The 12,648-nt window shown below is 37.9% G+C and overlaps 1 protein-coding gene across 1 annotated transcript in view; it reads left to right on the top strand.

Annotated features, from left to right (window-relative positions):
- STK17A (serine/threonine kinase 17a) overlaps positions 1 to 12,648 on the top strand; it is a 28,257-nt gene that overhangs the window by 2,614 nt on the left and 12,995 nt on the right. The window contains exon 3 of the mRNA XM_072412158.1: positions 9,180 to 9,392. Coding sequence (XP_072268259.1) covers positions 9,180 to 9,392 — 213 coding nt within the window. The remainder of the gene's footprint in view (positions 1 to 9,179; positions 9,393 to 12,648) is intronic.

Here is a 12,648-nt window from a genome sequence, read left to right as displayed (position 1 = left end):
TTATTTCTTTTCCGTCCACTTAAATCAATTTGTATGTTTTGTGCTGCACACTTTCTAGAGCAGCTATTCTCACTCAGGGTTCCTTCAGAGGTAACTAGGGATCTCTTGAATTGACCTCGTGTTTGTTGATACCTGCATAGTTCTGGGGATAACACCAGTGACCATAAATGATACATATGGGGGTAAGAAGGTTGATAAAGTTTGTTCTAGAGTGTTCTTGTCAAACACAGATGTGAACGTTCTTGCTTTTGTAATGTTTTAAGAATGGCACAAACAAAACTTGGATTTACTTTTTAAGCTGACCCTTAGTAGATGCATGGAAGCAAAAAGGAAAGGGGGCTAGTTTATATGGAGATGGAGACCTTGATAGAGAGGTGGGTCTTCTTTATATCAGACTCCACAGCAAGGAGAAAAATAAGCAATACCACTAATGTGGCAGGGCCTGAGATTTCCCATTGCACATATGAAGCTTTGAGGCCGTAGGCACAGGGTTGCACCCTCCTATTAGGGTCAGTGTTTTTTCCTTTAAAGTGTGATTTTTTTTTTTTTTGGAGTTCAGAAAATGGAGGCATTTGAATCAAATTTTATTGGTTAGCTTGGTTTCCAGAAGGGCTAACAGCATATTCCCGATCTCACTGGCAGACTACATTCCTCAGCTTTATGACTGTTAAGTTTATTACATGCTAAATGTTGGTGGTAAATATTACATGGCCGTGACAAAATGAGCAGCTGATTCATTTTCTGCTGACCTTATTTACCATCACTGGGATTGGTAATACATATTAAAATAACAGTCACCGCCTGTATTTGTGTGTAGGATGTTCTTGAGAGGTGTCGGGACAGTTTATAATACACTACAGACCTTACAAAAAATATTAATTAAATGTTGTGAAATAAACAATCAGCAAGTTAAAATATATAAACAAATCTATTTAGATATCTTTAAATTTGAAGCAAACCGTCAAAAAGCACAGAATTAGCTAGTGCCACAAACCTGCTTATGGGAATGTGGTTCTGCATCAAGATGTAAGACAAAAGTTTAGAATAAATGAGGTAAATAATAGAGGAACATAAAGAACACTGCCCTGAGTGGTTACTTCTAGCCTAAGCAAAGGTCCTTTGACCGGTTGTCGTTGAATCAGTCAAAGGTAAAATATAGTAGGAAAGAAATGGCCCCATTTTGTTTCCTAATGTCTGTGCCTCTCTATCCTGGTTACAGTAATTTTTCCAACTGTTCTGGTGTCACATGGACAGGAAAGAGAAATTGATTACATTAATACCCCTAAGGTTATGGAGGCTTTAGGTCTTCTTAAAAGTGAGTTTTTTTGTGATGACTTCTATATCTTTTCAGGGTTGCATCAACTAAAGCTACATACACACTTCCAATTATTATCGTTGGAAAACGAACGACGAACGTTCATGCACGATATATATGAACGATCGTATAGCACCGATCCTGCACATAGAGTAACGACACGATCGTTCGTAGATATTGTACACACAATAGATACGATCGTTTAAGCGATAGAGGAACTATGTGCACGACAGGAAAGTGAACGGACGTTCGTTCATCACGCATGCTCTGAACATGGACGATCAACGAACGACCGTACACACGAACGATGTTCAACGATCGTCGTCCAATCCGATCCGTCGGTCCGGTCGTTCGTTTCCAGCGACTTTCCTCGTTTGTTGGCGTCGTTGGTTACTTTTTTACGAACGATTTTTTGCCCAATCGATCGTTCGTCGTTCGATTGGAACGATAAAAATTGGAAGTGTGTACGCACCTTAAGGAATTCACAACTTGCTAGAATGAAGAGTCAGTGATGTGATATACTTAAAATATGTGGTTGGTTCGTTACCCAGCAAGTCTAGGAAAGTCTGGGATTTTTTGCCGAGGGAGTTAGAGCTACTCATGGGGATAATGACATGTCTTCTATAGTGAAGATTATAGTCTTCCTTATTTCCTGTTTACTGCCAAAGCTATGATTGTTTTTCTTTTCTTTTCATTGACCGGTTAGATCTAATTTTACAAGCCGCTCAAGCATTTTGTTAGGTTCACTTTTTTAACCATAGCAACAATTTGGCTGATGAGAAACTATCATACCCGAGAAAATCAATGAACAAAAATCAATTTTATCAATTCAATGAACTTTGTTTTATTCTATCCTTGGGGTTTGGTAGCTGATAGAAGGCTGATAGGATATTGCAGCTGTAATAGAACGTGTGTGTGTATGTAGTTCTGACACTTTGGTTGCCCTCACCTTGAATGACCATACTTGTGGCTTATCTGATCTTGGGAAATGAGCCAGGTGACTGCTCACTTTCATTTCTTCAGGCCTCGTGATCAGCATTGTGTTCTCTAATTTATTTTCACAGATAATATAAAAAAATATTAAAAAAGACCCCTGTTATATCAGGAAAACACCTCTAAGTATCCTATTTGTTTTGTCCTTTCCGATATTGGCCTAAATATATTGGTATCCCATTATGCCCAATGTTATGATGGCTTGAGGAGGAGATGGTTTTCACATGTTTATCATTTTAGATGTCTACTTTACTGTTTTGTCTCATTCTAACTGTTTGCTGTCCATTTTCCTTTTGGAATATTTAATTACTAATAGCAGTGTTGGTCATCGTTGTTGGTTTTTGGAGGTGATCTTTTTAGACTATTTCCGCTGTATTTATTAGTTGTGGGCAGGAAATGTTGGTATTTGAAATATGTGAGAGGATTAGTCTGTGAACCATTACAAAGACTGTAAAATTATGGAGTGCTGAGGCAGAAAGCACAGGTCTGTCTGTCCAATGGAAAATAAACAAGCTGTCATCCTTTTCCAAACACCGTCAAAGCTGTCATTGATAACATGTAACATAGTTGGATGGTTCATTTGGGGATGTACCTGATCAATTGATGCTGGTTGAGCACATGCTTTTCATTATCATGTCCAAGCCTTTGATCAGTCGGCTGCAAAGAAACCTGCTTAGTGTAAAGGATTTTACCCAGACTAATCTTGCCCTATGAAACAATCTTGTAAGAAACAGTCTGTTCACATAATGTCATTTCATTTAGTGCTTGACTGCTTTGGAGGATCTGAAAGGTTGTTTTAAAGTTGTGTCTGGATATAAGAAGGTTAATAAACTCTATGATGCTGTTACAAGTGGTTTTCTCCTTGATCACTTCCTGTTGGTCACTGATGTTTCATGTGCTTTAGGTCTCTGTGGGCTAGTTGGCTCGAATCAAAGACTCATGGTGATAGCTAAACAAGAAGGCTATTATACCAAATCATTCTGGACATCTTTGTTTTTCTTTTTAAATTCCGCTTGAACTGCTGTACAGTAAAACATTGCCTTGACGCCTACTACAGAGAATGCATTGTGATGTTTGTGTGGGGGCCTAGGTACGGGGCATTCAGGGATGTTGGACATAAATATTTCAACTGATTAAGCCACAAAAAAAAATGATGGACAGACACAGCGGATGGAACACTAGGGACACCTATGGCTGTATAATAAATTGGGGGGGGGGGGGGGGTCGTGAATTGCAACATTGACTATAATGTTTTGGCAGGTAGCACATTTTACTTATTTGTATTTCAAAGGTTGAACTGTGTCAGAGGTTCTATTTAAATAAATTCAGTTTTAAAACCTATGAACCTATGAAATACAAAGTATACTTTGTCCTGTATATACCCGCTATGAAGTCTATTTCCATGTGCGTTAAATGTTATGATGCTAAATGTTGCTACTTGTTTGGAAATTCTCAACAAAGATTCCCGGAACAGCCATAAATGAGTTGGTAGTGACAGAATGATGCTCCAAATTTTATACATTAAAGTGTTACATATCTTACAGGTTCTGGATTTCTTGAGTTTGGTTGGAAGCTCTTCCATAGAGAATTTCTAACTTGTGTGTGTTAGCAAGCTTGTCACACAATTGTAACTGCTGAGATGGTTGCATTTTTTAGGGCTTCTAGATCGGCCTGACGGTCTTATGAATAATTTATCTAGAACTAGAGCCTGCCTGGGTCAGAAACCTGATCTTAACGCCACACTTACTATAGTTTTGTAAATTACCAGCGTTTTATTGTGAATTAGAAGGCGTTTGACATTGGATTAATAGGAGCTGGGGCTTAAACTTCATTTGACCAGATATTGAGTTCCCCTTGACAGCATGGGCTTTACATAAGCATGTGTATTAATCAGAAAGTAACTGAAGGTGCTGTCAAGCAGTAAGCACTGTTTGGGCAATGCACTTTAAAAAGCTTCTCTGTGTTTTTTGACAAAATGTGTAAATAGAATTGTGCTATGCATTTCTACACATGCTCTTGTGCATAACTATAACCCAAACGGTTTATATATTATATCCCCTTTAAGTTAGTGCAGTCTTGGGTCTTAGCATTCAAAGTTGTCCCCCCCCCCCCCCATATACAGCATGCTCTTGTTTGTGTTTAAATTTTAGTCTGAACCATGATAAAACCATTTAGTTTAATGTTAGCTTGTGCATGTATTTCAATAATGTTTATTAGACTGGTAAAACCAGTTGTTCTGGCTTTGTGTGAGCGCTGCCAATCCTTTTGGCTTTTGAAAGTGTTTTTATTTGAAAATGTGAGGCCAAAAAAAAAAACCTTTCTTGTATTTTACAAATTGCCCTGTAAAAATGGGTGAATGTTTGCATATGAATCAAGATCCTGGGGTTTCTTTCCTGGCAGTCTTGTATTTTCACGTGTAGTAAGGTTTGATTTTTTTACATTTTATTGGTAAAGGAGGAGTATGGTTCTGGATTTGGGAAGAATATACTGCTAGTATAACTTTTTCACATAACTTGACTGCTGTATTTACTTTTTTTGATGTGGCTTTCATATTTTTACATGAATACTAGTAGACTATAGTAGAGGAGAGAAACTCCTAATTTGCATTTGCATTTTGTCCTTTATACCCTTTTCACGAAAATGCTTCTTCTGCACATGCCCCAGATACACGGACATGCACAGAAGGAGCACCCAAGGAGGTGTTGCACTTAAAAAAACAGAATTTTTACTTTACATTAAAGGGTTGTTCTACCCTTTTATGTAAAGTGAAAATTCAGATTTTATGTATGCTTCCAGATAGTCTATAGGATTGGAATAAGCAGAATTGATAGAAATAACTTCTAAAATTAGTGTTAAGCTCTGTTTTCACTAACCCAAGGTCCCTACAGAAGCTAGATTTTTGCAGCCAAGATTGCTCATGACCTGTTGTAGTCCCTGCACTCCTTTGTACTATGCTGCCTTGTCTGTAAAAGCCAGGTGCAACATTGCGGGAAAAAGCAAACTGATCTCTGCCTGGTCATTGGCTTGTTTATCCCTTCCTGCTTTCCTTACCGCACCGTAAGGTCTGACTTCAATTTCCATAAGTTATTCTTTCAACAGCTTTTCTGTATTCTCTGGTTTACTTCACATACCCAACAAACCTGCTGCTATATTTTATTCACTTTCTGCTAAATAGGCGGTGTCTAGGGTAAAGAACATTGGTATATTTCATTGTTCCATGAAAAGCTCTGTTATAATGCTATATAAATGTGAAAACTGATGAATAAGTTAAAAAGGACACTTTATGCAAATTCTTGTGGAGTTCATTCAGTCCCGGCAGCCACAGGGAAGCTGGGATGTATCTTAGCACAGGATTTTTGGTAGTTAAAAGGAACAATCAGGCAGGTACATATGTTTTGTTGCAGAAGAGACACCACCTGTCCTTTATTGCAATAAAACTTTGGCTCAATTTAAAGTGGCCTTTGTTAACTGTGGCCCTCCAGCCAAACCTTTGTTAATTTTGGATAGCTGGGGAGCAGGTAGGACCACCATTCACAATGAAATCTTATCTGGCTTTCCTCCTACATTCTATCATGGTAGCCATGGTAATCAAGCAAAAGAGGTAAGGTAACAACATCTAGCCAGTCAAAGTCAATTAAACCTGACCGTGATTCATAATGATTCTAGTCCAGAACAAGGAGTTGGCTTTAAATTTTCTTTAATGGGTGTAACAGGTCCATAGTTTTTCTGGCCTGTACTCAGAATGTGATAATGTGTTATTTGTGGCAACAAAATTACAAACTAAGCAATTTTCCGATAAGATTTGACCCCTTATGTTTTGTAAGACTAGATAATTCCATGCCAGCTGCTGGCTAAATGTTACCTTTGTTATTGAATAACAAAATATTTATCTTATATTTATAAAGGGTTCTGGTATGACAGTTCAGGTTTAGGAGCAAACAAAAAGGTTAAAAGGCTAGCAATAGAAAAAGCAATTCTTGGGCAACATTAGTTTTTTTTTTTTTCTTAAACTGCAACTGATTTGATAAGAATCCCTGTAGTAACTGTTTTCCCTTCATGTGATAAAAACATAGTTTTGTTTTTTTTTGTGGTCTACATGGGTAGATTATTTAGATATGGTGATACCTGAAGCAAAGTCTTGGCAAGTTGCAGTCATTGTGAGGGAAATATATGGGGTGGGTGCCATATACAAGACTTAAAAATAGCAAAAAAAAAAAGTAATAGCATTGTGGCACCATTTAGGAATAATATAATTTCCTGTCAATATTTATGCAAACAAATATTCTAAAGCATTGATTGTCACAGAAGGAATGTTCCTATAATAAAGTGAACAGCTTTAAACAATCCATGCAGCAACGGCTTCTCTCATATCCAATAAAGTTATAAATTGATGCAGATGGATAAATGGTAAACAATGGTACACAGGTAACGTAGCAATGATCTACAAATTACTAAGCGAAAGTTGAATCTGAACTCTCCCTTTTCCAATATTTGTGAGATCTTAATAAGCAGATGGTTATGTAGCAAATTGTGCGTAAATGTCTATTTAGGTTTTGTTCAGGCCAGCACGTACCTTACTCTTAAGTTTCTTCACATGTAATAAGAACTGTCAGTCACCAATTCCCAATAAGATAATGTTGTATGGTGAGTTCTGCCTGGATCAGGAGCTCAAAGGGTTTTCTGCTTTTTCTGTTTACCTCTAGTTTGTTATAAAGTATCAAAGGACGCTGCTAAACAATTGATTCTAAGAGTGCTGAGATAAAAATCACTTTTTTTGGCTGGGGGTGATTGATGTTGTGGTGTAACAACAACACAATGAGATGGATTTTATTAACGCTCTCCAAGACTGGTTAAGATAGACTATCATGGGATAACCTGGGCAATCCAGCAACTCTGGGATAGTTTTGGCTAAGACTGAAAACCGTTGCCATCTAATAGCATTCCAGGTTTGATGGATCCCCCAGGTTTTCCCATAATAGTATATCTTCTCCAGTCTTAAAGAGCTTTAATAAACAGAGCCCAATTTGTTTTAATAGTCTTTTTGGACAGGCATTCAATGCATGGCAATGGCCAAAAAATGACAATTTTTTTCATTAGCTAGTGTACCAGTGTGTTGAGATGCTTTCACAATAAATGGCAGTGAATGCAGTATGGCCTTATTTATCTTATTAATGTGAATGGCCCTTGGTGGCTGGTAATGGTGATCACGTGTTTAAAAGCCAAACAAATTGGTTCACAGATGCAAATCTGTATTTAGTTTTGCTCACACAGAAGTGAACACTCCGCAGGCATGCAATGTGATGGGTGTAAATTTTTCTTGTTTTATTACCATAACTATTATTGGCTGCTCAATTGTGTGTGGCTTTTAATTAAAAGAAAAAAGTGTGTGTGTTAGGAAAAGCAGATTGTCTTGGATGTTAGAGTTTTAAATTTACAATACATTTTTCCTAAAGATTTTGGCAAGTTCAGTATATATTAAGCTATAAAACCTGTTACAATCGTTAAAAAGTGTTTGTGAATTGGACAAATCCTGTCTTTCCTGTCTTGTTCAAGACAAAACTTATGAAAATATTCATAAATCATTGGTTTGTTTCATCTGTTTGTTTATATGCATGTACTTTGTAGTCCTTGACTCCAGCATTTGAAAGTAAAAAAGCTTCTCCAGGGAGGACTTGGCAACCATATGGCTTTAAACTTTGCCAATGTGCTTCCATCCTTTCAAGCATGCAATCTGATTGTGTTAATCAGTGTTTGTATATCTTCTTGCATGGAAGTAGGTCACCATACGATTCAGTTTAGGCTGATGAAGGCACAACTCTTTATGGCAAAGCATGACTTCATGCTCCAGAAATGTGCAGGACAAAGGCATGTTTACGTTTGCCAGTTTCCATGGCTGTTTTATATTCAGCTTTCAAATACTTTGATTTGCCATTGATAGGCTACCTTATTATAACCTCAATAAGTTCTGCATGATATTCTCTTACACCAGAAATATACTTAGTATATTTCAACCTGATATATATAAATTAATGTTATTATACAGTAACACACCGCAACTAAACATAGAGCTGCAGGGCACCTAATTTTTCATATGTATAATGTAAAAGTACATTCTGAATCTGACCAATTTACCCATTTTAATATTTCATAGGCTTACATGTGTAATTGTACTATTGTGGTACAGATCAGAGCTTCTCCACATGCAAATGTACTTTTATATTCTTGTTTTTGATTACATTTACAGCGTAGTTTCTTTGGAGTTACCAGTGGTAATTGTTTTGTCTTAGAAAAAAGTTACATTTTAATAGGCTGCTGGTGGGTCAAAATTTGTTTGATGACCTGATGATTGTACCAGGTTTTTTTTGCCTTCCTCTGGACCAACTATGTCTTATAGGGTTTTATATTTGGGATATCTCTATTTCCCTAGTAGTTGAACTTATTGGATTTATGTATTTTTTCAACCTAACCTACTATGTATGTATGCCTACTTCTGAAAATGCAAGCTACAAAGCTGTGTTTGGTTGGCTTTATTATTTTTATTCTGTATTTCTGCATCATGCATGCTGGAAAGAAGTATCATAAAACGCCATCTATTCCTGTTTTACCCATCATACCCAAGGAATTTTTTCTACAAACGAGAGATCAGCAGTGACAACATACATAAATCTTTCCGCAAACCTGAGGAAAGAAATATAAGGTGTCCCTAAAGGCCTATTTCTTGCCCTGCTTTATTGCCCTCCATGTGTGTTTATCGTTTTGTTTATCTATTATGAGAGACTTTTCCTGCGACAATAACCTGATATTAGGCTGTACTTTAAAGTTTTAAATTGCTGACTAGAGCCCTGTATTCATGCCATCATTTTCTTCCCAGGGGGAAGTTTGCTGTTGTCAGGAAGTGTATTGCAAAAGATACAGAGAAGGAGTATGCTGCAAAGATTATGAGAAAACGACGGAAGGGTCAGGATTGCCGTATGGAAATTCTTCATGAGATTGCAGTATTGGAACTTGCACTTGGGAACCCTTGGGTCATCAAACTGCATGAAGTCTATGAAACGACCACGGAAATGATCCTTGTTCTAGAATAGTAAGTAATACTTTGCTTTTTTGCACTGCTTGGAGGTAAAATGCATTAATTTTCAAGTAGCCCATAAGTAAGTGTTGATTTGTATCAATGCTGTGTGTCAGTATTTGAAGACATTCTCTGTACAACAAGATGCTAGCAGTGGATTTCCTGGTATGTGAAGGTGCCTAGGCACCCCTGAGCCTAAAGTTGTCTAGCTATATATCTGCAGTACAAAATCTAAAGCACTGCTGCCTCTCACTGATAGACTGAACCATTTAGAAAACAAAATGTGATTTCTGATAATGTATTTTCGTGCTGTGAAATGCATTTTACTGCAGGAAACCAGACAAGTATGAAAAGGCAAGTTTAGAGTCGCTGAGATAATAGGATCTGCAAAAAGAGTTTCCCAGTTAAAATTAAATCATAGAAAGGGATTCCTGGTGGACAAAGTTGAAATTCTGTGTTTTATTTCATGCTTGTGTATATATCGCTAGATTTTTCTATGTGGAAAACATGTGTTTCTGTAAAACTGTAAAAGCTACATATCTAGATTAATGTGAGATTTAAAAACCTGTCATGGGGTTTCTCTTGCTTTTCCAGTTGCTACTGAAATTCATGTCCTTCGTGCAAAGACTATTTGTCCTGTAATCTCTGCTTTGTCATTGATTTGTGTGTTTTGTCACTTGCATAACAATTGGGGAGTTAACCATTAATAGACGTTTGGCCTTGCATTGATTCAGCCAAGTGTGTGATGCTACAGTACAGGTCTCGTCTCTGGTGACAACAATATCCTTGCTATAGTAGATATGTTATTGTAGCATCTTTCAGGTGCCCGTATTCTGGCCCCGGCAGGGGTTCTGTACACCACAATAAATGGTATTGACAGTGCTAGGCCTCACTATAAAGGCTGATCATTATTCTTTGTAAGGATAGCTATGCAGGGGTTTGGCTTTCTTTATGATTCACAACGGTTCAATTGAATTTTCTTGTAATTCCACTCACCAAAAGCAATCAAAATTTGTTGTGGAAATGAAGGAACCCTGATTGGCAAGTTCAGAAAATTTCTGTAGATAGTACAAGTTTGTGACAGATTTTTGAGACCTCTTCATTGATTTGCTGTTAAGTCAAATTTTGTATCATACATGCATTGGTTTACCTTCATTATTTGAAAAATCAATCTGGTTAAATTAGAGGCGTTCATTTTGATTGGTTACAGTGAAGCAATACATAGGAATTGGGCATGCATCAGTTGTGGTGTGATGGATTGCTTTGTGATCGATGTTTGCTATTTATATCAAACAAGTCATTGAAATGTATTAATAATCCTTCCCCTGATCTGTGTATGGATGGCTTAAAATCAGAATCATTTATTTTTTTTGAGGATGTATTTCACACTTGGAATAATTTTCTCCTTAGTTCCAATAAATCCTTTGTGATGGCGTGTCTGAGGGTTGTGTTTTACTGGTTTCCAGGGGTAACCATTTTAAATGCTGGTAATTGCACTATACAGACACTCCCATGGTTGTTACTCACACTCCCCCAGCTATGTTGCTCACCCTGTGTCAGTGTGTAAAATGACAGGTGCGTGATAAGCCTGCAGAAGTGAAGTAGAAGCCTATAGTGTTTGCTTTCTAGTACAAAAACCTGGCTGACCTCTAAGCTTATCAACCATTAGTAGGCCACCCACTGTGATCTCCTATCTTTTTAGTCTTCCAGAATTACATTTTGTTTTCCTGTATTTTACTTTTTTTGGTAGCCGGTTTCTGGGGCTTATTAAGTATGTTGTGTATCAACAGGCCAGATAGAGCGATATTTTCTTTAGAGCTTGTTTAAACAGGGAGCTGATCAATGTTGCATAATACATTTTAATCTTTGATAAAGCACGTTATGTCCATACAGTAAAGGGGTTGCATCTGGTCCCCAAGGATAAATTCCTATACTGTACACATAGTCTATATCCCTCCGTGCTCTTTCATTAATATTGTTAAACAGCGCTGTACATTAAATAGTAGTAGCAAAATGCCAGACGGGTACAGACAGTGACACAGGAGGAGGTGTGGACCATGCCCAGAGGAGCTTACAATCTAGGAGGTGGGGGAAGTAAAGCTACGTACACACGTCAGATTTTTATTGCCCGATAATCGGCATCGGCCGAAAATCTGCCGTGTGTACAGTCGGTGTCGTCCATCGTCCGGACGACCGACCTGCCGGATCCATGGACGACAGCCGATCGTAATGAAAGTGAAGGGGAGAGCGCGCAGCAGGGTGCCGCTCCGTCGCTCTCCCCCTCCCCTCTCCATAGAGCATGAACGGTGCTGTATGTACAGCACCGTTCATGCATCGTGCACTCCCTTGTCGTTGGAAAGGATCGTGAAAGATCCTTTCCAACGACAAAAATTGCAAGTGTGTACGCAGCTTTACACACATTAGGAGGGGAGATAAGCAGTGTTGGGAGGTAGTGAGGGTTTTAGGACACAGAAGAAGACAGGTAGGCCAGTTTGAAAAGATGGGTTTTGAGTGAAAATAGGAGCAAGCATGCTTTTGTGAAAACCCCAGCACTGTGGGGGCCCAACATTTAACCCCTTTCCAATTGATTTTTAGATGGGAAAACAAGTGAATCGTGGGTGAAAACATTAAACAGGCCACAATGACCATTATAAAATAGCTCCATCTCCATTCATTTAAAAATTGAAATAGATAATCTTTTAGAACATTTCGGACTTCACATTTTCTGTAAAATTGTGAGGTTTTATGGGCTTTTAAACATTTATTGTTACAGAATACTTTTAATGCTCCCATAAACACCAGGGAGGGTTGGGTTCTACATGTGGCTATAGATGAAAAGCCATGTGCATGGATGTGCATGGATGGATTTATTAACATTAGTGCTCTGCTTCAGCAATATGCTACATTGGAGAATGGAGGATCAAACTTTCCCTTGTGTGTCTGGGAGGCTGAGCCTGCACCACCTGAATGGATAGTTCAAGTTATTGGGATTAAACTATCCCATATATAAAATTACCACTCGATACAGGTAAATGCAGAGAATGTAGTTTCAATGTAGGTTTGCAATGGTAGAAGTTTTGGTATGGCAAACTCCAACATCAATTTGTCCAAATAAGCACAGCTTTACCAATACATTTAATTTATTACAAAAAGCACTATAGGTTTATAACTGCTTCCTGTCTATGGTGGCCTTTGCCATTATAAGTCCTGTAGAAGCGCTGTCTTATTTGCTGTAGTTTGCAGTTTACTTTTTGCCCCCCCTCCTCCCTCC

Source organism: Pyxicephalus adspersus, chromosome 5 (assembly GCF_032062135.1).
Source record: "Pyxicephalus adspersus chromosome 5, UCB_Pads_2.0, whole genome shotgun sequence".
In the NCBI taxonomy this organism is placed as follows: Eukaryota; Metazoa; Chordata; class Amphibia; order Anura; family Pyxicephalidae; genus Pyxicephalus; species Pyxicephalus adspersus.
This window is presented reverse-complemented; position numbering and strand designations above follow the sequence as displayed.